Below are 25,508 nucleotides of genomic sequence, written 5' to 3'. Positions count from 1 at the left end.
GGGTGTCTCCGTGTGGGGTGTTCCTGTGTGGGGTATCCCGTGTGCAATGTCCCATGAGGGGTGTCTTTGTGTGGGGTGTCCCTGTGTGGAGTGTCTCTGTGTGCGGTGTCCCCTCAGCGGGCCGCGGTCCCACCGCGCCCATGGCCGTGGCCGTGCCGGGGACCTTCACACCGAGCGCGGCGCCGCCATGGCCGGGGCGGGGCGACCGCTCTGCGCCCGCCCTCAGCGGAACATGGCGGGTGCCGGCCGTGCCTGGCGGGCCGGAGCGCTGCTGCTGCCGCCGGCCTGGCGGCTGCGGGCCCCCGGACGAGCCTTCGGCGCCGCGGCGGGACGGGGAGGCGGCGGCGGGCGGCTGGTGCTGGGCGCTGCCTTCGCGCTGGGCGGCGGCGCCGGGCTCTGCCTCGCGGCGCGGCAGCGCCTGCGGGAGCACTCGGCCGCTGAGGTAACGCCGGAGCCGGCTCCGCTTAACCCACCCCGGGCCCTGCGAGGTCCTCTGGGGACAGTGGTTCAGAGAGGGCCGTAGCGGTTCATCCTGGTTTGAGTGAGGAAAGAGCTTAAAATTGTGTAAGGGAGGCCCTGGCAGCGCATTCCTTGAGCTGTAGGAGAGGCTGCCAGTGAGGGCCTCCTGGGGATGTGCAGCAGCTTTGTCTCTTGTTGCTTTTTCGCAGCGCGAAGGGTTGTGTAACCTGATAAATTGTAGAGGAGAAGCAAAGCGGGGTGGCCGCAGTTGTTTTATAATGTGTGAGGAATGACTGGCACGGCCTGGCAGGTTGCTGAGCTGTAGCAGCGCTGGGAAACATCCCTCAGGTGATGTCCCGCTGTCCTGGGCTCTCCCTGCCTTGTCCCAGTTGTTGGTTAATCCTGGGAGCCTGAGCTTGGGCAGGCACGTGCTTAAAATCAACAGCAAACTCTGCCCTCCCCACCCTAAGGCCTCAACAGAGGGTGTTGTAGGAGAAGGATTGGCTTGTAAAGGCTTTCTTTGTATTTAAATCTTGTTATAAATGGTTGAGTTTTTTTTTCTATAGAATTCTTTTCTACAGATTAGAAACTTTAGAGAGATAAACTGTCTGGATTTAACTTCTGTTTTTTCTGGCTGTGAGTAGGAGTTTACAGCAGGTTAAATGGATATCTAGAGAAATAGTTATTTGGTCCTAATGGGCAGTGATTATTTGCGATGCCATTTAAAGAAAGCATCTGATAGCCAAGATATTCTGATGATCATATATTGAAACTGAATGTTAGTGGCTGTGACTTCATGACAAAAATAAGGTGGAAGGAAGGTAATATATTTTTGGTGGAAAATGGAACTGTCTTGTCCCTTTCTTCCCCAGCTGCCTTCAGGGAGCCTGCAGCTCACTCTCTACCAGTATAAAACGTGTCCCTTCTGCAGCAAGGTCCGAGCTTTTCTTGATTATCATGGACTGCCCTATGAAATTGTGGAAGTGAACCCAATAATGAGGAAAGAGATCAAATTCTCTTCCTACAGAAAGGTGCCCATCCTGCTAGCCAACGCTGGGAGCCCTCTGGTAAGTCTCCCGTCTTGAAAGCTCGATTTTCCCCCAAGCAGTAGTTTGAAGGCTGTTATGTCTCTGTGGTTTATCACATGCAATGTAATCTTTAGATCATCTTTTATCCTCTCAAGAGCCAAAGATTTATTTCTTGCTTCCTGTTTTCCTATTACTTGGCCTTATTATTTTGTTGGTCTGTCTTACAAGGCCTTTAGTTTGTGTGCTGACTCTAATGCAGTGATTATCTGGCTTCTGTCAACCCTTCCAACCCTTCTGCAGGACATATCTTTGTACCAGAGGTAACAGGAACTGCTCATATCTTGTGGGAAAAGAACAAGATCTCAAGAATACTGAAGAATCAGTTTGGCATTTTTTTTTTAGTGTTAGTGTTGCTGTTTTTCCTTCCTGCCAAGAGCCTAAATCCAAACCCCACTAGTACTACATGTGTGCCCAGCCCTGAGGCCCTCTGTGATCAGAATTAAAGCCAGATTTGAAGTGATTTTCTGAAACAATCACAGAAGAGATGTCTTGAGATGTGCAGGGACTCCTGTGGAAATGCATTGGGGGAAAAGGGCCTGCAGTACTAACTAGGAGCCTCAGCATACAAGGGAAAAGGTTGTGAACAATTTCCTTTTCCACTTCACCAGCTTCTTTTAAAAGGTTGTTTTCATTTTGTTTTTCAGCAATTGAATGACTCCTCGGTTATCATCAGTGCAATAAAGACCTATCTTATTTCCAGGTAGGAAAACAGGGTGATGAGAGATGAGTTCAGCCTGAAGGGCCTTGGTGAACCAGAGATTTAGAAAACTAAAGCACTGACCTTGGGCTCTGAAGCTCTGGGTGTTTGGCCCAGCTGACCTGAGCCTGGCTGTGAGAAAGTGGATGGTGCCTGTATATGTTGTGTTGTGTGTACTGTAAAGCAAAGCCTTTCAGAAATACTTAAACCTACTTAAATATGGACACTAGTGTTAGTTCTGGAACTGAGCTTACAATTAGCCAGTTATTATATCTAAAATGAAATGGAATTGCTGTGTCTGTGGCCTGTCCTTTAGGTCCACTTGAGAATTGTAGGAAGCTCTATGCCTGCAAAAACTTCTGTTCTGACAACAAAGGTTTATTCACTAATAATAGTTATTTGCAAGCAGCTGTTCCAGTCTCTTTTCAAAACTTTTTTTCAAGTAGAATCTGGAACCTTGTGCACTTATTTTTAGAATAATTTATTTTATATTGTGTAACTTTCAATCTGTCCTTTGCTCTCACTCCTTTTTTTTTGTAGCAGCCAGATCAGTGCTAACTGTGTTTCTATCCACAGAAGGAATAGCTTGGAAGAGATCGTGTCCTTTTATCCTCCTGTTAAAACCGTGACTGAGAAAGGCAAGGAGGTGATGGAGTATGAGAATAAATACTGGCTCATGCTGGATGAGAAGGAGACAAAGCGAGTTTATCCTGTCAAAGAAGTGAGAGTGTAAGTGCTCTTAAGCCTCTGGGCTCTCCAAGTAGGGTCACAGCCCCCTCCATTTGTACTCAGGGATGGTGTAGATGTAAAATCAATCCCACTGGGGCTGACAAGATGTGTCACACCCCCATTAAAGCCTCAGTAGCTGGAGTGGTTTTGTGTTTTTGTTAGATAATTTGAAACAGTGCTGTTAGATGGCCTATTCACTGCCACTGTGGTCACACTGGCCTTCAGCTGCTTACAGTTTTCTTCTTGCCACAAGGGAACGCTATGGAAGGATAGTTTCCCTTTCTACTTCTTGTATTGGGAGGAGAATCTAGTGCTCTACCTTAGTCTTAAATTTAGTTTGAGATTGAAGGAGCCTTGCCAAAGGTAACGATGCTGAGTGCATTTCAGAGAGGTCACCAGAGCACCAGGCTGGCCAGGAGTTACTGACACATTTGTCCTTGGCAGGATCTGTGGCTAATGCCACTGTGATCCTGCCTCCTGCAGCCCTGCAATCCGTACCTCACTCTCTGAAATATTTCTTTCTTTTGGCTGCTTGCAGGGAAGAGATGAAGTGGAGAAAATGGGCAGATGATTGGCTTGTCCACCTCATCTCCCCCAACGTTTACAGAACCCCCAAAGAAGCCTTGGCATCTTTTGATTACATTGTCCGGGAGGGGAAGTTTGGCACCTTGGAAGGTCTCTTTGCCAAGTATGTGGGGGCTGTTGCCATGTTCTTCGTGAGCAAGAGGCTGAAGAAAAGGTTGGTATCACTGAGCACCAGTTACACAAGAGGAGGAATAGCTCCTTAACCTCCTTAGCTGTGAACCCCAGGTGTCAAAAGGGCAGAACCTCAGAGTTTTAAGCTGAACCATTTAATCCCATGTGAGTAACAGCTGTACTTCTTTAGCTGGAGGTACTGAACCCCTCTACTCATCTGCTATTTAGTTACTAACTGCCCCCTTTACTCTGAAGTACCTCCTTAATTCCCAAGCAAAGACCAGCCTGGAAGGTGAGAGATTATAAAGTGTTAAGCAAGAAACCAATACATGTCTTCAGACTGGTTCTTCTCCTTGTCCAGACACAACCTTCGAGATGATGTCCGAGAAGATTTGTATGAAGCAGTAAACGAGTGGGTAAAAGCTGTTGGCAAACACCGGCTGTTCATGGGTGGGAACCAGCCGAACCTCGCTGACCTGGTAAGGGGCTCATCCCTGCAGTTATTGTCACAGATCATCCTGCTGCCATCTGTGTGAAATGGTTCATACAAATACAGGCAGAGAAGTTGAGCTACATGACGTACATTGTTCATGTCCTTTGTGCGGTAATAAGGTTCCCACATGGAGTTTTTGCCTATTGCTTTACATAGGACTGGATTTGTTGTTTTCCTCCAGAGAAATATTTCCAAATACAGACCCTGCAGTTCCTATCTGCAGGTGGATGTTACTGATCAGGTGGAAACACAATAAAAGCAGGTCAGAGCCAGGACACTGCTCTGGCTCGTGGATGCTGGTGAATAAACCTCACAGGTGTTATTGCTCTCAGTGCTGCTGGAGTTTCCTCTGCAGGCACCAGTGCAGAGTGGAGCAGAATTCATTCTGTGCACCAGCAGTTCTCTCTGGAATACAAGTGAAGCATTTCATGCCAGGGCTTGATGCAAAGATGGGATTAACTTTTGCCCCATAACTGCACACAGATCCTGATCTTTCCTTACTGTTTCCTCATGGAAAACATGCATATTCTTAACTACCTTTCTGCCATTCACTCTTCCTTGCTAATCAGAGTGATGGAGTAGATGGCAGGACAGGGCAAGAGCCTTACTAGCTTGGCTATTGAGACACTTGTGCTCTGAGCCATTCTCCACTGCTCTTTCAGTGTTGTTCTCATATTTCTGCTCTGTCACAGGCTGTGTACGGGGTCCTCCGGGTCATGGAAGGGCTGGAAGCCTTTGATGACATGATGGCTCACACCAAGATTCAGCCTTGGTACCAGCGCATGGAAGAAGTCATTGAAAAAACTGGAGTTGCAGTGTGATGCCAGCTGCAGCTGCCTCCCTGAACTACTTGCATGGTGAATACTTCAGAAGAAAAGGCTTTTATTTTTAGAGTTGAAAGGACTGGGTCACACCTAAAGACTGACACAGAGACCACCCCGTTCAGAAAATCAAGTTGCAGTGAAAGAAGGGTCCAGCTGGGTCTATGTAGAAGGATGGGGACAGATGAAAGGAAGAGATCTTGGATGCTGCTGGAAAGGAGAAGGTCTAAATTGAAGAATGCAGCAAATAGGCTTCTTTTAGGCACAAGCCATCCTTGGAGCAGTTTACTGTAAAAGCAAGATGCTCTTGGCTGGTGTTACATGTCAGATGTGGTAGGTCTGAGCAGCTTGTCTTCCACTACTCATACGTGTCATCTGAAGTGTTTTCCTGACTGACATACTGGATTCTAGTTTTGAGGTGACAGTTTTTCCTGCAATATAATCATGTAAGCCCAGTGCTGAGGGAACTGGAGGAATCCAGGGCACTGGGGAAGGGCCCCTTCCTGTGACAGCAGCGATGCTGCACTCGGCACGAGTGTGCTTTCACTCTTCCATGTAAACGGTTCTCTCAGGACTTGACTCTGTATGGTCTGCAAGGATAAAGGTTGGCTTTATTCTGTACCCTTTGTGAGATCCGAGTTCTTACCTTACCCTTACACCTGAAGAGCACACCCTACACTGAAATCACTAATGCAGAGAAGTTATTGGAAAGAGTTGTCTTGCGTGAGAGCTCTTTGGAGTACCACTGAAAATCAGTTTGTTCTTGTTTTAGGAAAAGAAGGATTAAGAGCCATCTGCATGGTCAAGGGATCTCCAGATGTTTCTGCCATGCAAGAGTAATAAAGGATTTGCTGTTGTAGCAATCGAATTAGGAACTGTCCCTGTGCAATATGAAGTCTGCTGAGCTGTGCTGGGAGAGTCATAGAACGGTTTGGGCTGAAAGGGACCTTAAACACCATCTTGTTCCAATCCCCTGCCATGGGCAGGGACACCTTCCACTATCTCAGATTGCTCCAAGCCCCATCCAACCTGGCCTTGGACACTTCCAGGGATGAGGCAGCCACAGCTTCTCTGGGCAACCTGTGCCAGGGCCTCACCACCCTCACAGGGAAGAATGTCTTCCCAATATCCCATCTAACCCTGCCCTCTGTCAGTGCAAAGCCATTCCCCCTTGTCCTGGCCCTCCACACCTTTGTTAAAGTTCTTTTCCAGCTGCAGAACCTGATATTTGTCATAGTAAGAGGCAATGCATCTTTGAATGTGAGTTGCACATCGCACAGCCCATGACTTCAGTATCCTTAATTATCCCCTTGATCAAGTTCTATTTCTCCAGAAGAACAGGCAGGTTTCAGGGAATCTGATTTGGTGTGATATTTCAGGTGCAGCTGAAAGTGGTCTTTAATACAGCTGCCTGCACAGTGTGGGGTTGAGGGAGGCACCTTTATTGGGTATAACAATGGTGGTGATAGAGTTTTGGGGGTTTTTGCTGAGTGTAAGACTGGTTCCAAATTCAGTTTGATCTGACATAGAGGGAAGAAGGAAAATGTTTACAGTAAAAACAGCTGAGTGGCTGCTCTGTGACTGTTTCTTTAAACTATTCTGTACTGAAACTTGTGTTCCACAATATCAACAGACAATGTTGTTTTAAAACATTATGCTGAATGTGCACAGACAGGAGGCTGAAGAAACCCTTTATGATAATTTTCGTGTCTGTCTCTAAACCTAAGAGGGAAGAAGAGAGTTTTATGTTGGATGTGGATCTGAAGCACCAAGGGCTCAGTTGATGCTGCTTCTCCTTGCTGGGCTGTGCTACATCAGTCCTCTTGAGATGAATATCCATCATGCTAATATACTGATAATATTACATGAAATAAAGGTTGTTTCAGGATCTTGTATCACCTTTCATAGAATCATAGAATGCTAAGTGGTTGGAATGGACCCAATACCCCCCCCCTGCCATGGGCAGGGACATCTCCTACTAGCCCAGGTTACTCAAGGCCTTACCAACCTGGCTTTGAAGACTGTCAGGGTTGTGGTATCCACAGCCTCCCTCAGCAATCTGTTCCTGTGTCTCACCACCTTCCAAGTAAAGAATTTCTCCCTAATATCTAACATAAATTCTCCCTCTTTCCACTTGTGCCCATTACTCCCTGTTTATCACTCCAGTTCCTGATAAAAAGTCCCTCTCTGACTTCCCTGTAGCCCCTTCAGATACTGGAAAGTTGCTGTGAGGTCTCCACACAACCTTCTCTTCTCCAGGCTGAGCAGCCCCAGCTCCAGTGCTGTTCTTTAACTTCGTGGTCCCCTCCGGACTTGCTCCAAGAATTCCACGTTGGGACACACACACACACACCCCAGAACTGTACCTTTACCTCAGTAAAACTCATCTCGAAGGCAACACGAAGAAAATCCCCTTAAATAACCCAGCGTTTCATCCTGTTTTCAGACATCCAATGCCCGCAGTGATGAGCAGCCGTTCCGCAGATCCCCGTGGCGGGCCCGGGGGGGGTGTTCCCGGGGCTGCCGCGGCCGCTCGGCCGCTCGTGCGGCGCCCCCGGAGCGGCGGGCGGTTACCGGGGGGGGCGGTTACCGCCGCTCAGGCCCGTTCGAATCGCCCAATGGTGGAGCCGCGGGCGGCGCGGCGGCGGCGGCGGCCCGGGCCGTGCGGCCGCGCCTCCTGCCCCTGGTGCGGGCACCCGCCCCAGACCTCGCTCCATGGCCGCGCCGGCCGCCGCTCCCCCGCCGCCGAGGGCGAGCTGAGGTGGCCGCGGAACCCGCGCGGGGCCACCTGGTGAGCGCCGGGGCCGGGCTTCCCCTCTCCCCGTGGGTGTCCCCTCTCCCTGTGGGTGTTCCCTCACGGAGCCCCGGGAATCATCCCTTCCCGCCTGCCTTGCGGGGGTGCCTCCCGCCCGGCAGGGGCTGCGGGAGCCTTCGGGCTCCGTGTAACGGCGGGCGGGGCGGGCGGGCGTTGGGAGCGGCCCCTGCGGCCTGCCCTGCCCTCAGAGCGCTCCCCACACCGCGCCCCTGCCAGCCGGGGGGAGCCGCGGGTCCCTGGGAAACCCTCCGGGGCCGGCAGGAGGAATTAAACTCCGGAGTGAGCCTCGTTGCCAGCGGTGACAGCGTCTGGGTTTCGCTCGCGGTGATTCAAAAGCTCTGTCAGTGCTGGGCCTGCGGAGGGTTCAGCCCTTCCCTGGACAAAAAAAAAGAGATGATTCGAACACCCGGCGGTGTTTGGAGTTGTTCATAGCTGGAAGCTGGGGAATCCTGTTCCTTCAGAAAGCTGTCGCTTCCTGTTCTGAGTTAAGGGAAGTACTGCTGTGTCCCTTAAAAATTGCAATTAGAATTTGGGGGTTTGTAGCTGAGTAATGCCATCATGTAATGATACAAAACATTTGTATTGTTTAAACCAGTTTTCATCATCAGTGGATGAGGAGTTACAGCCTCGGTCCTTCCCTCATCCCGTGTTTGTCAGAGGAAGCCACAACACACCAACTTTTGCTGTTTGGGTTCATACATTTGATGTGTTTATGCCTGTGTGTTGCCTTAAATCAAAAAGATGTTCAGAAATCGGTATCTTTTCCTCTTACTCATTTTATTATTTCTGTATCAGGTGTGTTTCATCCCTCAATGAGGAATCGACTACAACCTCTGGACCAAACACAGTGTCCAAAAAACTCAAAAGCTTGAGAGTGACTGTAAGTAACTTTACCTGGGCTGACAAAATCCTTTTTGCCAGAATCAGATTAGTGCTGCTGGTGGATTTGTGTAAGATTTGCAATTGCATTATGCCATTACATCAACTGAGGCATTGAGCTCTGAGATGATGACTTGAACCTTATGTCTCTAGGCTTTTCTGTGTTGTGTCAGGTATTGGTTAAGGTGTTTTTCTGGAGATTAAAGAAATGCTGTGACCCAAAGGCTTTTAAGGGTTTTTTTGCTTCAAAAAGACACTTAAGCATGTATGAAGGAGTTTACAGGTTCAGAGTTCCAGGATGGAGTGGTCTGATGGTTTCCTGTTGATTTTTCTTAATCGTTAAATTTATTGTCCTCCCCCCTTCGAATTTCTCTTTGTAATCAGGTTTTGTTGGTCGTGGGAACCCTTGATTTGCTTGCTTGCTTTAAGAACTTGATCTCCAATGACTCTTACGGACACCTGCTGTCAATCCAGCTGTGTTTGCTCTTCAATAACCAGGTTAAAAGCAGAAAATACTTGAAGCAGAGGAATTGTTTATGTTATTCCTAGCTTTGCAGAAAAAGTAGTGTGCAGTTCAAAATGGCAGATGCTACTGAAAGAAAGCTCAAATGTTAACCAAGGTTGGCCGTTGTTCCTCTCTGGCACAGAGGGAAATGTTGTTATTTCCAGTTTCCTTATTCACAGGTTTCCCTTCATTGTATTTCCCTTTCCCGTTTGTGGGAGAAGAGCCATGAAGAACCGTTCCTCATCTCCCCCTTTGCACGTCCATGTGGATGAAAACACCCCTGTCCATGTCCATATTAAAAAGGGGCAGAAAACCACACCTGCACAATGCCAGGTAGGAGTGTGTACCTGGTTGTTTGTAAGGGCTGCAAAGAGGAAGGTGAATGGCCTTAGAAGCATCACAAAATCTTCCAGGTCTGTTTTGCTGTTGTGCTAGAATTGTAAGACTTGAATTCATATCCAGTGGTGAATTTGCAGTGACACATTTTCTGTGTTTGAGATGATTTCAGTATGATATGAATGTATTGTTACTTTCCATGTTCTTGTGAGAAGTGTTGTTTCCAGTGTGATATAGTTTGGAGGATGTTTGTTTTTCCTTTTATTTCCTGGATTTGTGTCCTGACAGTGTTATTTCTTTGGCTGTGTTCCTATTTTTGTAGGAAAGGTTTGGGGAGAGGTAATACTTAGGCATTTCAAATAGCATCTTGATTGTATTCAAATAAATGTGCTTAGAAAAAGAGTCTGGATTCAAACCATCTTCTAGCATTAAGCACCTTCTCTGTCCACTGAGTTCTGCAGCAAAGAGAATCTTTTCCCATCCTTGTCCACAGGAGGCAGAAGGCAGTACTGAAGTTGAGGTTCCAGCTATCCCATATCCTCCTTTGTAGCTGAGTATTTATGGAAAGTTGTTCTAAAAAGGTGCTGGAAGTTGCTAGCTCGTTTTTCCTTATCTGCAGACATCCTGCTCTAAGTCCTCTGTTTATTTTGTGTTTGTTGCTAGTGGCAAATTTCATAATGGGATGAAAAGACAGTGAAATCTATGACTCCTGTTAAATAATTACCGGTAGGAAATGTTTAGAATGCCTGATTTTTCTCCAAGGTTAGAATTGTGCAAAAACACTTTATTTTTGCTTCAATCAGAGCCACTTGAGTTCAATACAAATAAATGTTGGTCTGGTAGTTGATTGGGGAGTGGGGAAAACACTTCAGGGGCTTTCCATGATCAATCATGGTGTCAAATGATACAGCTGCTCTTTTGTGAGATAAATCTGGGATGAAGAAGGGATCTCCCAGGCATCTCTCATGTCCTCCCTCCAGCCATACTCTCAGCTGAGTGCACAGTAATCTTTCCTTCTGGCTGATGTCACCTTCCTCTGGTGGCTGCTGCCTCATCTCACCTGATGCATCCTGTGAAATACTATTGATGTTTTTATGTGAATGATCTTTCATTTGGTTTTGCAGCACTAAAAACTGTGAATTGTTCTTTAAAAGTCTGTAATTTATTTTATTTTCTCCTTCTTTAGCAAAAGCAGAAACCAAGGAAAGGGGATGGTGTGCGAGCCGTCCGGGTGAAAACTAAGGCCCCATGGATGCCCCCAGGCAAAGCACGTGCCCGTGATACCACCTTGAAATGGGAGGTACAGCTGGTTTTGCTCTTTAAAACAAACTTTCAGGTTTATTTGAGGATGAGGAGAGCAGCTGTGTAGTGAGAGAGTTGGGCAGATCTGAAAGGAGGCTGCTGTCACCTACCAGCTTTTTAAAGTGTCTTCTATAAATCCTTTTCACTTTTTAATGTAGAAAAACTGGGAATTAGTTACCAGCCTGTGGCCACATCATGATTTTCTGGCTCTAGAAGCCAGACACATTTATTTCTTTATTGTAGTTTTATTAGTGCCCTTCAAATCTCATATGGAGGCTCAGTGAGAGCCTGCTGGTCTCATTCTCCTCAAAAGCACAGAGCATTTGTGTAGCTTTGTGTCATGTTTTCTTTCTCATGGGTTGATGGTTTTGCCTGTTGTATTCCTGACACGTCTTAGATGAGGATTTGAGCTTTGACTAGTTTTTCTTCTTTCTCTGTTGTACTCTTTCTGTATTCCTGACCTTCCCCACATGGAAATGGAAGAGCTGTTTACAAGTGGGTTTTTTTCTTTACTACCCTCGCTTGCAGTGATGTTGACCCGGTCTTTGGTTTTGGCAAAGTTAGGCTTAGAACGCTATTTAAAATACTATCTTAAATGCTATTTATAATGTTACACTAAAAGAATGATACCCTTTATTTTCTGCCAGGAATCAAGTCAACGCCTCGAAGTCACACCAGATTCCGAAAGAATGCAGTCGGTGCTGCGCCTGAGCGACCTCTCCACGGATGACGACGACGCCGGTTGCTCCAAAATGAACAAGTATGAAAAGAAGATAGACAGCCTGATGAACATGGTGGGAACGCTGAAGAAAGAGGTGAGGAGGCAGTGTAAAGACCTGCTGACTTGGCTGTGTAGCTGATCCTTTGACAAGAGGAGGCTGGAGTCAAGTCTTGGTTCGATGGAAGGCTCCCCAGGCTGTTGGTAGCTCGCTGTAAAACCAAAAATCCATCTGAATTGTTTAGAAGAGATGAGCTGTCCTAGTGAGAAATGCCCTAAGCTGCACTATGAAACATTTCAAAACATTATTCATTTAATAATAACTGTGCTTTAATTTCCAAATAATCTTGCTTTTGCCCAAGCCCAAAATCTGCAAACTGGTCACTCCAGAAAGTGAAAAATGTGATGTGTTGATGTTTTATTGTCAAAAAATCCCCTTATTCAACAAGATTGTTTCTTCTGATTCCATTTCAAAATGTGCAACCCAGTGATGTGTTTTCCAGATAAATAGGCTCTTATGTGCTTGTACCACTTAAAAAAGGGATAGAAGATGTTCCCAGGTCTCATAAAATGTGTTCTGGTGGGGGCAAACTGCATTTTTAGCTTCAAGTTAACCCCAAGGGTAGCAAATCCTGGGTTATTATTTTACTCAAAACTATGTGAAGTTCAAATCAGTGAACAAGAAATCCTAAGATTTGAGTCAAGTAGATTCTTACATCAAGCGTTTTCCATTTTATTTATGCTGCAGAATTTAATGGAATTTCTTGCATGATGGTAAAACAAAAATCAGTTTTAGATCATAGAATCATTAAGGTTGGAAAAGACCTCCAAGATCGAGTCCAACCTTTGACTGATCACACCTTGTCAACCAGACCAGAGCACTCAGTGCCACATCCAGTTGCTCCTTGAACACCTCCAGGGATGGTGACTCCACCACCTCCCTGGGCAGCCCCTTCCAATACCTGACAACTCTTTCAGTGAAGAAATTCATCCTGATGTCCAACCTGAACCTCCCCTGGCACAACTTGAGACCATTTCCTTTTGTCCTGTCACTTGTTGCCTGGGAGAAGATACTTTTCTGTAATATACTTTCCATAAGTTAATTGAATCTAAAAGGTTCATTATTTGGGATGTGGATTCTGTGTATCGTTTCAAAAGCACCTGGTTTAAGTTTTATTTCAATATCTCCAGGTCAAGCTGCAGAAAATGGAGGAACAGGAGCAAATGACAAAGCGTCTCCTGGAGGAGCAGAAGGAAGAACTGAACGAGGTCACACAAGAACTGGTGGAAACAGAACACGAGAACACACGGCTCAGGCGCAACATCGAGCGCATAAAGGAGGAGAAGGACCTGACTCTGTAAGAAAGCTCCTGTTCTCACTGTTCCTGCACTTGTGGCACTCACAGGGCACCTCCCTTCATTGCTGACATGATCTGAGGTCGTAGTTGCTGCTGAAGAACTGATGCACTCGGATTTTTTGTCACCTTTGAGAAAGGGATCTCCAGATTGCAGTAGCTGCAGAGAAGGGCTCTAGCATGAATTTTGGTATGGAAAAAACCACTCTGAGAGGAACCTGAGAGCAGTTGGCTTGTATGGCCTATTGGGGGGTCATCCTAGCTCTGCAATTAGTATTTTGAAAGTTAAGAGATTCTGTTTGAACCACTAGGAGAACAATAAATTTATAAACATGGAGCTGAAAACTAGAAGAGAATTTTTGACTTTTATGAAAATCATGCAGAGACAGGAATGACAGACCATGAGAGGGCTGAACCATGAGTTTTTTTCTTGGTGACCCTGAAGGTCTGAAAGGGTGACATTTTTGCACCTGCTTTGTATCTAAAGAATTAGGGAAGTTTGTGACTCCAGATGGACACTAGTGTTTTAAGAAAGTTAGTTGTATTTTTTCCTTAAGAAAGATCACTTGGAAGTTAATACTGTGTATTCCTTTTTCAGAAAGCTCTGTGAATACTTCTGAGATTACAAGCCCTGGCTAAAAACTTTGAGCTCTGTATCTTGGTGTGCTTTTCTATTTCATGTTCAACCCTTTGAGTCTTATTTCTGATGTGGCCCAAGTGCCCAGGAAAAGCTCAGCATTGTGTTTTGGGTTTAGTAGTGTGTGCAGGCTTTGGAATAAACCTGATTTGTCCCCTCTAAATTCCTGTTTCATGGCTATGATCCTAGGAAGCTCCTTGTGTCTGCTTACTGCCTTCTTTCAAAAAAACTTCCACGCTGAAAGAGGGTAAATCTTAGGTAGTTTGTGTTTAGAGCTTTTATCCTCTCATTTGGGGGGGTTTTATGAGCTATAACCCAATCAACTGTATATCAACAGTGGCTGGTACAGCTGCCAAAGCTTCTTGTTTCCCTGATGGCTGAATTCTCCTTGCAGGCTACAGAAAGAATGTTTGCAGCAGGAGAAGGAGTGTTTGATGTCCAAGCTGAGTGATGCAGAAAGGGATGGAGCAGCAGCTGCCAGGCAGATCCATGCCCTGAAAAATACCATTGGGAGACTCAACATTGTGGGTGTCGTCCTTTTTCTTGCCTTTACTACGTTTTATCCCGTTATATAGTTGTCTTAAAAATGTAATGATGAAGCAAAATGTAAGGAAAAGTGGAGGGATTTAACATCCTTAAGGTGTTTGCTAGTTTGGTTTGGAAGTTTCCTTGCAGCACCTTCTGCACACATGGTGCTGACTGTTGCACTGCTCATGGTGGTATTGGCTTAATATACTTATTCCATGTAGACATTTATTTCCCTTTGGTTTTGTGTGTTTTGTTTGTTTGGGGGGTTTAGGTTTTGTTTCTGCTTTGATTGTTTGGTTTTTTTGTTTATTTGGGGTTTTGTTCGTTTTTCCTCCAGGAGAAACACATGAGCACCACTGACATTAGTGCTCTGACGAGACAAAAAGAGCTTCTGCTCCAGAAGTTGAGCACCTTTGAAGAAACCAACCGGACGCTCCGAGAGCTCCTGGCAGAGCAGCAGAACCGGGAGGTGAGCACCTGGCTCATCACAGGAGGCTCTGTTGTCTCGTGGCTGAAAGGGAATTTTGAGTTTGAAAGCTTTTTAATTCTTTTTCCCAGCCCTGCTGTTGACCCTGTCAACCTATAAATGTTGAATAGGGGTGGGGTTGTTTTTTTTTTTTCTTTATCATACTTCACAAAGACTGACTTTTCTCCTATGAGGATGTTAGAGCCTCTGAGTTTTTGTATTAAAAGTTTCGGGTACTGCTGTGTTGCCAGCTCTGTCTCCTCTGGATCCAGCTGTATCTGCTGATCCTGCTGGTCTCAAATGTTTCTGCTGCACTTGCATTGCTTGGAGAATGAGGACTTGATGTGGCCTCAGCTAATGGGAGCCTAAGGATATTCAGAACTTTATTTTGGTAGACTCTGAGAGCAATAACAGAGAAATTGTAAACAGTTCTGTGCTGCTTGTACAGAACAACTCTGTATTGCTTGTAAGAGCAATGCAGAAATGAAATTGCTATTCTTTCTGCCATTTATATTCCATTTCAGCAAAAGCAGGCTGATGGTAACAGTTATCTCAGCCACCAGTGAGGCTGGATAAAAGGTCTGAATTCTTCCACATGACTTTCCCTGAGTGGTGGGAGAGTTCAGAAGGATCTTACATTGCCATCATGCTTTGTATTTTTAACCTTTGATGGAGAAGTGGAAAAGCTTTATGACATGGATAATGATACATTAAATATTTAGCATATTCGATGCTTCTGGATATCTCCTAAGAATTACTGCTGTAACTGGGAGGAAATGGTTGATTTGCCCAATTCCATTTAAAGAATGTATAAAATTTTTTTAGTTAACAATTTTTCTCATGTATTTCTTTTGTAGAAAGAGAACCAGAAGATCCTGGATCGGCAAGCAGTGCTGCTGAAAAGGCTGGCTGAGTCAGATGCAGAGAACATGGTAAGCACACCACACTCTTTTTTTTTTTTTTCCTTTTTAATTATAAAACAGAGAGATCTAAAATGACAAGCCATTCTTTGTCTTATGTTTGGCTGTCAAATCTCACAGTAGTGCCTTTTAGACCAGTAAAAACTTATTTTAGCTTTGGTGATAATCAGAGCTACTACATTTCTCCTCTGATTAACAATCTGCATTTCAAAGTGGATAGATTTTCATTGCCTTTGAAATATGGAGCTTAGAGTGGGGACAGCTTTTTGTGTCAGCTTCTGTCACTGAATGAGTGAGTGACCCTGTGCCAGTTTTTATTCATTTCTTTATTTGTGAACTGAGACAAGAGTTTGTTTATTTATTGCCAGAACTTATAAAACCTGCTGTGAGAGGTAGGTAATGCCCTTTTCAGTTTGTGGAGAGTGTGTCCTGTCAGATCCTTTCTTGACTGGGTATCCTATACCCTGTTACACATATATATGTGTATCCCTTTTGATTCCTGCTTGAGGAGAATGCAGCCTGTTTTTCTGGAGATGAGGATGCTGTTGTTGTGGATACCAGACAAGTGCCATGGATTAGAGGGCCTTGGGAAGGAGGCAGTTACAGCTCTTGCCTTCCACCTGCCATCCTAAATGGGTTTGTTACTGAACATCTGAATGGTGTTTGTTTTTCCAGCAACTTCAAATCAAGCTTCAGGAGAAAGAAAAAGAAGTGGACAGCCTCACCCTTCAGATACAGGCAGAAAAGGTAGTTTCCTTTTTCTGTTTATCCCTCTGTTTGCCACATTCCAGTTCTGTAGAACCACAGACAGTCCAAAATATGGAGTTGTGTTTGCAGACTTACTTTTTAACAGATCAGATGACTGGCTTGCTTATAAAAATAGACAGACAGATGCCAACTCCCACACAGTTGTGGGCTCCATATTCTGCTAATAAGACACCTGTCACAAGGATGGATATGTAGAATTCCCTTTGGGCTTGGGCTCTGAATTGCCATTCTGTTTAAGGTCCTGTTGATTCCCAATGACAAATTCCAGTTTGTTCCTCTGGTTAGGAAGTAAAAGGGGAGTGCAATGGAAAAGATCAAATATGAAGAATATTTTACCCTAGAACGTGTCTTTCAGGCCAGTCATTCACATCTGTTGTAGAATAAATGGCTGCTCGTTTGTTCCCCATCTGTTGGACTAGAACTGTGAGGGTCCCTCTGAGGAAAGTGGAGGTGGCTGGAGATCATTCAGTGAAGAAATCTGAGGCTATTGCATACTGTGAAGCGTTCCTTCAGTTAGGTGTGTGTCTTGTTCCTTCTTATCTAGGAGCAGGCAAGGAAAGTAGGTGAACTCTCCAAAACTTTGGAGAATGTGAAAGCCCATTTTCAAGCCCAGCTGCGAAGCAAAGAAGCTGAGAACAACCGTCTGGTTGCACATATCCGGGTATGTCTGCCCTGCTCCCTGGGGACTGGCTCTTCCTTTACCCTCTTGAGCTGAATTGACTGACCAGGGAAGTAACACCAACATCTCACTTGAGTCTGGTTGACTGAAATATTGGCTGGTGATGTTTGTGACACTTAACACACAGCATCATTTTCCAATTAAATAAGAAAAGAGAAATCTTCTCACCTTTGAAGCATAAGGCAAAATCTTAGCCTTAAGGTCTATGTGCATTAATTAGATTTTCTCTTTACTGAGTTAATTACTACATAGTTATTTAAAAGATGACTTTGGTTTAGTCAAGCATCAAGGCAAATTGAAAACTATTTAATTTGCTTTCTGGGAAAAATGCTGTGCCATGAGTTCCAGTTTGATTACACTCATGCATGTTTTCTATAGTATTAACGAGGAGGAGAAAGTTCCTCTGGTTTATTTTGTTCAGAGTTTTGTATTTAACATATCTGTTGGTGTTGGGATGATGTTACAGGGAACATAAATGTGTTAATGGTTTAGAGGAGCTTTAATCTGTTTTAAGTAATAGCTGCATAAAGCAACATTATGATATGCAAACATTTCAATTAATAAAAAGAGTGTTCTCAGGTAGATCTAAAGACTGTTAGACCAGTGTTTATTTTGGTCAGGAGAGGAAATCAGTATTTTAGGGAGCAGCTTATGAAAGAAGGGAAGAGTCTTGTCATAAAAGGAAGACATTATACTGCCATCTCTCAGCATTAGGACAGGACTGTGTAGGTGAAACCTGATTGCAGATACCTCCAGGCTGAAGGCTGGGCGTTTGTGCCTGGCTCTCACCACCATTTCAAGGAAATTAGTTGCTGCTTTGGCTTTGCAGGTGTGTTATGCAGGCGTAATTCCATGTGCTGTGTTTTGTTCCCCCCGCAGAATCTGGAGCGCAATGAAGCTCAGCTTAGGGCAGATTTGGAACTTGTCATGGACCAGCTGAAAGAGCTGAAGAATAAGGGAGACAGTGAAAAGGAGGCCCTGAAGAAAGCTGTCCGCGCACAGAAGGAGAGGGCAGAGCGGAGTGAGGAGTATGTGCAGAAACTCACTGCCCAGCTGGCAGAAAAGGTACCTCTAAATCAGGGGGAGAGGCCTCCTTTCAGGTCATGCTTCTAAATTCTTGACTTCTGGTAGCAGCCCTGGGGAGATTCTCTGCTTCCAACTAATGAGATTTATTTCTGTCTTCATGCCTTTGGCCCATTTATGCCAAGTTTAGAACAAATCCAGTTTGCTCAGCTGTCACTGCATGTCCAAAGTTAAGGGCATCTCTGTGTATTGTCTGCATATCCCACATCCAGGGAGGTTTTTTGTGCTCTTTTCCTCATGTATTTCCCATGTCTGACAGGACAACTGTATTGCTGAGGCCCGGTCCAATCTTGAGTCCTGGAGGAATCGCTGCAACAAAGCAGTAAAGGACAAGGGTGACCTCGAAATGGAAGTTGTTGGACTGAACAGGTTAGAATAAAATCAGTGTGGGGAAGGAAGCATGAGGGGGGCATTAGCTCAAAGTTCAAGGATAATTTAATTGCATTCAATTGAATAATAGCATTGAAATGAATAATTTAATTGGATGGCTTGTAAATAACCAAGCTGTGCCTAAGGGCTAGAGCAGAGTTTGGAGAGGTGGAGTGAGAGATGTGACTTCTGCTGCTGACTTGCCACAACAAAGGCAGACTCATTAAGGGTTTGCTCACCCTTAAAACTCTGTTCCTTTCCCATTTTGTAATGCTTTGAAAGAATTAAGGTTATTTTTCTTTTGAGATCTGTTTGAGAAACTTGAATGGAAGATATTAAAAGAGATAAACGGTATAGTTGATGCGATTTTTGTTGTGAAGGTAAATAAATGTGTTAGTATCACTGCAGTGCAGTTGTTGCTGCAGGAAAAAGTAGGTAGATGTGAGATGAGAGAGGCACCTCTTTATCCTGTGTATTTTTGAGACAATTCTTTTGAGCTCCAAGGGGACAACTCCAGTTAAATTCTAAGAGATATAAAAAGATTGAGGTAGTAGAACAGTGTAATAGGAGATGTGCATACATGACTGGAGGAGGAAGATGAAAGGGTAGGGAAAAGCCATGTTTCTGAAGCTAGTTTTCAAGGGTTAAGAGTCTTATTCTTGTCACTTAAGAATTAATTTTCTCTCTGTGTGGCAGCCGTGTTGCAGACTTGATGGAACAACTGGCAAAGCTGGAGGAAAAAATGCGGGATGACAGACAAAATTTGATGGATAAACTGCATCAACAGGCTGGAGAGGCCAATTCTTTAAGAAAGGATAATGAAAGACTAAAGGTCAGTGACTCTGAGGGTTTGAAGATCGAATGCTGGGAGGAAAAGAAGGAGAAATTGTAACAGCTTGCTTGGCTGCTGAGGACAGAGTTGAATTGCACCCATTGGTCCTATTTGGTTTCAAACCAGTTTCATATAACCTGAGTATGACAGGGCAGGTGTGCTGGGAGGAGCCAGAGGAGGTGCACAGTGTGGGAGATCTGTGTTTCTTCCACATTTTGGCTAGGAGTGTCTGCAGTCCAAGTACTGTTACTTCTAGCTGGGATCTTAAATCTTGTCCTTGCATCTTTGTGCTGATGACCAGGGGAACAAACAAAGAGAACAGTAATCTCCAGAACAAAAAAAATGGCTGGCTTATTTCTCCTCTTTGTCTCTTACCACTGGTGATCTTGTGGATGACCTACATAATTTTCTTCTTGAAAAGCTAGGAATTTATCAAAATAATTTGTCCCTATTCCAAGTAGCACAGATACTGGAAATGGAAAGGTTGCACATCCATCCCGAACCCCTCTGCACTGCTGATGTAAATCTGGCAATCCGCTGAAGTCTGGACAGTTTTGGCAATTTGCATGGACAAAAGTCTATTTTCTTAGTCTAGGCAACATTAGACAGCTCATGTGGCAGGTATTTCCAAGCACTCAGTGGAAAGTGTTTGCTTTTTTCCAGGCTGCTCTTGGCCCAATGGAGGACAAATTGAACCAAGCGCAGATGGAAGTGCAGCAGCTCCAGAACGCTGTCAGGAACTACGAGGGGATGATTGAATCCTACAAAGCACAGGTGGGCATGGCCCTCCACCAGGGCTTATTCTGTAATTCCTTACCCATCCAAATCGAGCAGTTTTAGTTACTCCAAGGCATTGCTATATATATAACAGGTAACTATGTATAAATAGATATATATGTATAACTATGATAGATAAAGTCTGTGGGTTTTTTTGAATTTCTAGGCATTAAAGGCCCGAGAGGAAGCAGATGAACTGGCAGCAAGACTGGAGAGGGCTGAAAAAGAGAAAAAGGCAGTAAGGGACGAACTGAGCCAGGAGCTTGAACAGGTAACTATTCCTCTAAAGTCATATGTTATAAACATTCATGGATCTAGTGTTCTGAATGTAGTGAAAAACAGCTGTGAATAGGAAATAAAAGGCTTATTTGGAGTTTGCCTTTTCCATTAGTTTTTTTGGTCTGATGTGACACAGCTGGCTTCAAAAAAAGACTTTGTACTTCTAGTAAAATTGAAGCCCAGTATCTAAAATACTCATTCTCACACCATCCATAGGGAATGCCACACCCTCAGTGAAAGCCTTTTGGAGTAGGAGAAGACCTTAGGCTTTGAACTCCAACACTGGCCAAACATCCACAGTGTCATCGCGGTTGTGGACTAACAAAGCTTCGAGAAATTTCCTAGTCTTGACCTTAGGAACATTGGAATCATAGAATCATAGAATTGATTGGGTTGGAAAAGACCTTCGAGATCATCGAGTCCAACCCGTGGTCCAAATCCAGTCCATTTACTAGATCATGGCACTCAGTGCCACGTCCAATCTGCGTTTAAAAATCTCCAGGGATGGTGAATCCACCACCTCTCTGGGCAACCCATTCCAATACCTGATTACTCTCTCTGTAAAGAATTTTCTCCTGATATCCAACTTAAATTTCCCCTGGCGGAGCTTAAGCCCGTGCCCCCTTGTCCTATTGCTGAGTGCCTGAGAGAAGAGACCAACCCCCACCTGGCTAGAACTTCCCTTCAGGTAGTTATAGATGGTGATGAGGTCACCTCTGAGCCTCCTCTTCTCCAGGCTAAACAACCCCAGCTCCCTCAGCCTCTCCCCATAAAGTTCTTTATGTTTTCTTCTTTGATTACAGACACGGAAGAAGTTCCAGAGCCAGCTTGCTGAACTGGAGAAGCTGCCCGAGATCCTGAAGTACACAGAGACACAGCTGGCGCAATGTCACGAGCAGCTCCAGAGTTACGAGAAGAAGAACACGGACCTGTGTGCCATGATTGCAGATCTCCGTCAGCTGGTAAGGGACTGGCAGAAAGTACCCGTACCAGTGCACACCTCAACTGTGAGACGTACCAGTGCACACCTCACCTGTGAGAGCAAGACGAATTTGTAATCACAGCAAGGTTCAAACTTCGTCTCTATTCTCGTCTCTCTTTGAAAAGATTAAACGTGCACTGCAAAATAAAGGTGTGTGCCATGTCTTTGTGCAAGAAGTTAATGGCTTTGCTGGTAGCATTCCTTGAGATCTGAAAGGTTTCTCGTGCCCTGGTGAAGCATCTCATTGGGACATGAATAGCTGCAGTGACAGCACTTGCTAATGCCAGCGCTTGCTTCTGTTACTTCCATCATCTTGTCAGCTTTTCCTCCTGTGGTTTGCTGCTGATGGTGCTGTCCCAACCTTGTTTTCTCACTCTGATTTCATGTTGTTTTTCCTGTCCTTTTTCGGTGTCCCCACGAAGACTGTAGGTGTTGGAGGACAGTTTCAGACAGGGATGATTTCTACAGCTGTGCCTCAAGACACAGCCCATGATCTCTGTCTGACCACTTTAGTCTGGTTTGGAATTATAAACCTTCCTGGTGTTTCGGGCTCTGATGCCTTTGTGGGTTGCTGGCATGTTTATGGCTGCTGTTCATGTGTGTGTGCTTGGCTGTGCTTGCAGGAATTTACAGGCCTGGCTTTTCTTTTGGAAGAGTTTTTCCATACCTTTCAAGACTTCAACTGGAAGCACCAGCAAAATGGATGTTTAGTGCTTTTCTGTCCAGTGTTCTTTTTCTGAAGCTCTCCAGAGATAATGAATTGAGCATGTTTCCTTCTGAGAGCTCATATCTTTTAGGTGGTTGGTCATGTGTGTGTAGTGACTACTCTGTGAAGTAATTAATTCCTGTAATTTTTAGATTGAGCTCCAGGGGGACAAAATGGAGATGACAAGAGAGAGATATCAGTCTGCCCAGGAGGAGAAAAAGCAACTCACCTTGAAGGTGGAGGAGCTAGAAAGGTTAGAAATATTAGGGTCTCTTGCCTTTTTAACCTTTCATTTCCATTGTTTTTACAGGGGATTGAAACAGCTTCAGTCTTGTTCTGGTTCCTCACATGCCTCCAGGATTCTGTGCATTTGCTTATCCCACAAGGATCTCTAATCTGTAGCTGTCCACTGAGAGTTACATGTTTTTGCAGCAGCACCTGTTGTGAATGTTGTTAGACAGGATATGATGGCTTAGACAGAGGAGAAAGCAGCTCCTTGTCCAATCTAGCCTGACAATTTTGAGGTTACTACATATTACAGTATTTCAATATTTTGACCCGTGTTTATAAATTACTTTTAGTGACAGTGTCTGAGAAGATGCAGGTATGTGTGTACTCTGCAGGTTCTTCAGTCTTAGAAATTTCAGTTTGAGGACCGGAGAAGCGTTTCTTGGGGGTCTCACCTTTATGTGGGGAATGGAATCTCTTACCAGAGGAGTCAAAAAGGCAGACTGAAACACACTCCATTTAAAATGAATAGGTTTCCTTCCCTTATTGTCTTAAACTAGAAAACTAGAGACCACGAATGCCCAGAACATAGAATTCCTTCAGGTCATAGCAAAGCGTGAGGAGTCGATCCACCAGTGCCAGCTGCGGTTGGAGGAGAAGACCCGGGAGTGCAGCTCCTTGGCACGGCAGCTGGAGATGGCCATTGATGATGCCAAAAAACAAGTGAGTAGTTCCTCCTGTTTGGGAATTCACCCAAAGCTACCCAGGCTGTGAAAGGGGAACAGCGAGAATGCTGGAAGTATCTCCTCAGCTTATAACCAAAGCCATTAGAATCATTGTGTTCAGTGAAATACAAATAATGTGCTGGTGCTGTTTGTCAGCACTTAAAAGGTTGAAAAACTTAACTCAGTTTGCAACAGAAAAGAGAAAAGCACAAAGGCTGAGCTGCTACTTGTGTATGAGAATGTGCCAGTTAAGCTTTATAGGGCTTTTGTGGGCAATGGGGTAGGAAAAAACATTCTTCCATAGGCAACTCTTTAACAGTTATTGTTGTATGTAGGTGGAACAAACTCGAGAACGAGCAGTCTCTAGAGAGAGGGCAGCCCAGTCCAAGCTCTTGGATTTGGAGACCCAGCTGAGTCGGACTAAAACAGAGCTGAACCAATTGCGTCGGAGCAAAGAGGATGTGAGTGACCTGTGGGGGATACTCCTGGTGTGCTGGTGGTGTCCTGGCAGCCACTGGAGTCCATAAACCAAGTCCTCTGGATGTGCTGCAGAGGTCATGCAGAGCTGTGCCTGAATGTGACATGCTGGTGTGTGTGTCCATGACAGATGTGTGACAGGACACGCCTGCTGTGTCACTGATTCAGGAGTGATGGGCAAATGAGAGTACAATAGCCTGAATGAGCCTGATGTAAAGTTATGCATGTGCAAGAGAAGAATCAGACCTTCCTTATGTTCAAATGAGATTTGCACCAGGTATCATGGACAGATTTCAACTTCATTTTGGTTACCTGAGAGAGAATGCAATTCCTCTTCTAGAGGAAAGGATTTTCTCTAGAAGAAAGGCTGGGAATCTGTCATGATTCCTATTTACCCTGCTTGCTTGCTTGAGTTTTACTTGGAGTTGTGTTGGCTCATGGATCAGGTCAAGTTGCTTTTCAGAAAAGAGTGTGTTTAATTCCTCATAACTACAGCTAATGAGTTTTAAAAGCCCCACTGATTAGCCACGTTGTCTCATGGTTTTATCAGCATGTTGCTGAATGGAGTTGGAAATGAGCAGAACAAATTATAAATATCACAGCTCCATCTATGGCAATGCCATCTCCTGCTGTGCTAATTCTGGCTCTCCTCAGCATTTTGGGGGAGCAGTTTAACGTGAGCAGGGTGGATGTTGCTGTCTCTCAGGCTGTGCTTTGTGCTCCCCCGTGTAGGCCCAGCGCCGGTACGAAAGCCGCCTCCAGGACCTGAAGGATCGGCTGGAGCAGTCGGAGAGCACCAACCGGAGCATGCAGAACTATGTCCAGTTCCTCAAGTCTTCCTATGACAATGTTTTTAGGGAAGGTGCCGTGCTGAGCTTCCCCGGTCGCTCTCGCTCTCCTCTCTGAGGGCAACGCTCCCCTTGCAACTCTTCCAAGCGCAGAAGGAATGTTGTTTCAAAGCCATATTGAGACAGAAATCAGGATGGTATTCCAGGATCAGTGTCAGGAGACCTCCCAGCAGCATGAGACAATATAATGATGGTGGCACCTGACCAAAACGGGGGGTATCAGCAATACTGGTTTGGCATTGGAGGTTGGTGTTACACCATCAACTGAGCCCCAAAACCAAGTGGTTTTGCAGAAGATGGAAAAGATCATTTTCATCCTATAAGGAACTGATGCTTTCAGCTCTTGAAACCTGTCAGAGATTTGTTGAGCATGTTAATTTTTATAAGAGCTCTTTTTGTACTTCACTTTTCATTCGATTTCTCTGTTGGAAAGATCATGTGGGGGTGATGTGGAGAATTTTGTTTGTGGGGTTTTTTAATCAGTTTTTTTAAACTATTGAACACTGTATTGATACATTGGATGATGGGCTGGTGGGAGAGGTTCCACCCACCAGAGGTGTGAAGCTGAAAATAACTGAGGTGCCTGGGCTCCACACGCACAAGAGATTATCTCCTGCACAACCACAGTGTTCGTAACAGTTTTATACCAGAAATAATGATTTTGGTTTGGTTTTTTAAACTTGATTCTTATATACTCCCTGATACTTACCTTTATTTCTGAGTGTGATGCTAATGTTGCTTTGCTCCTCTCAGTCTGATTTTCTGATCCTGATTATTGCAGAATCTCAGAATCCCCAGGACTGAGCCAAAACAATCTGAATTTGAAGGAAAGATTGTGGTTTAACCTCAGCATCACTTCAGTTAGAGTCTTGGTGGGAATGTCACTCGTAGTCAGGATGTGCATGAAATCCTGACTTGGTTTTAAGCCAATTAAGGAGCAGCTGCAGATACTCAACTTCATCAGATTCACCTGACCCTTCTCCTAAAAAATCAGGTCTTTGGTGTGTCAAATCTCTAAAATCCATGTGCTCTCTAGTGCCCTGTTGTTTCCACTAAACGGTTCTTATGTGGGCAAAAGTAAACCTTGTTTTTATGTTTCTCTCTTTCATATCCTATTTATGTGCGATGTGATGTGGTCATTGGCACTGTTTTGTCATAAAACTTTCCTAAATGAATCATTTTTTTGCGAGATCTGTAATTGTGTGTTTAACACTTTAAAAATCCCAAAGGTGCTATGGTAAAACAATAAACTAGATTTTTAACTGGTTTAATAGATTTTCACGGCGGGGGTTTGCTCTTTGTGCGCCGCAT

The 25,508-nt window shown here is 44.8% G+C and overlaps 2 protein-coding genes across 4 annotated transcripts; both read left to right on the top strand.

Annotated features, from left to right (window-relative positions):
* Positions 1 to 194: 194 nt before the first annotated feature.
* PTGES2 (prostaglandin E synthase 2) lies at positions 195 to 5,604 on the top strand. The gene is made up of 7 exons (XM_027650326.1): positions 195 to 442; positions 1,332 to 1,526; positions 2,192 to 2,247; positions 2,821 to 2,973; positions 3,512 to 3,712; positions 4,031 to 4,148; positions 4,855 to 5,604. The coding sequence occupies exons 1-7, from the start codon at positions 233 to 235 to the stop codon at positions 4,981 to 4,983; spliced, it is 1,062 nt and encodes a 353-aa protein (XP_027506127.1). The 5' UTR covers positions 195 to 232; the 3' UTR covers positions 4,984 to 5,604.
* Positions 5,605 to 7,586: 1,982 nt separating this feature from the next.
* Positions 7,587 to 25,472, top strand: ODF2 (outer dense fiber of sperm tails 2). Of its 3 annotated transcripts, XM_027650143.1 has the most exons (20): positions 7,587 to 7,774; positions 8,594 to 8,678; positions 10,705 to 10,818; positions 11,468 to 11,635; positions 12,730 to 12,896; positions 13,925 to 14,054; positions 14,396 to 14,527; positions 15,382 to 15,456; positions 16,120 to 16,191; positions 16,757 to 16,873; positions 17,771 to 17,956; positions 18,234 to 18,343; positions 19,040 to 19,175; positions 19,839 to 19,949; positions 20,119 to 20,223; positions 21,035 to 21,193; positions 22,072 to 22,172; positions 22,708 to 22,870; positions 23,208 to 23,333; positions 24,082 to 25,472. In XM_027650143.1, the coding sequence occupies exons 1-20, from the start codon at positions 7,602 to 7,604 to the stop codon at positions 24,253 to 24,255; spliced, it is 2,604 nt and encodes an 867-aa protein (XP_027505944.1). In that variant the 5' UTR covers positions 7,587 to 7,601; the 3' UTR covers positions 24,256 to 25,472. The 3 variants fall into 3 exon arrangements, with proteins under 3 accessions (XP_027505944.1, XP_027505942.1, XP_027505943.1); XM_027650141.1 differs by lacking the exons at positions 22,072 to 22,172; positions 22,708 to 22,870; positions 23,208 to 23,333; positions 24,082 to 25,472 and having other exon boundaries at positions 10,708 to 10,818; positions 21,035 to 21,377; XM_027650142.1 differs by lacking the exons at positions 7,587 to 7,774; positions 22,072 to 22,172; positions 22,708 to 22,870; positions 23,208 to 23,333; positions 24,082 to 25,472 and adding an exon at positions 9,362 to 9,515 and having other exon boundaries at positions 10,708 to 10,818; positions 21,035 to 21,377.
* The last annotated feature ends 36 nt before the right edge of the window (positions 25,473 to 25,508 follow it).

Source organism: Corapipo altera, unplaced genomic scaffold (assembly GCF_003945725.1).
Source record: "Corapipo altera isolate COAL_440 unplaced genomic scaffold, ASM394572v1 268, whole genome shotgun sequence".
Classification (NCBI taxonomy): Eukaryota; Metazoa; Chordata; class Aves; order Passeriformes; family Pipridae; genus Corapipo; species Corapipo altera.
This window is presented reverse-complemented; position numbering and strand designations above follow the sequence as displayed.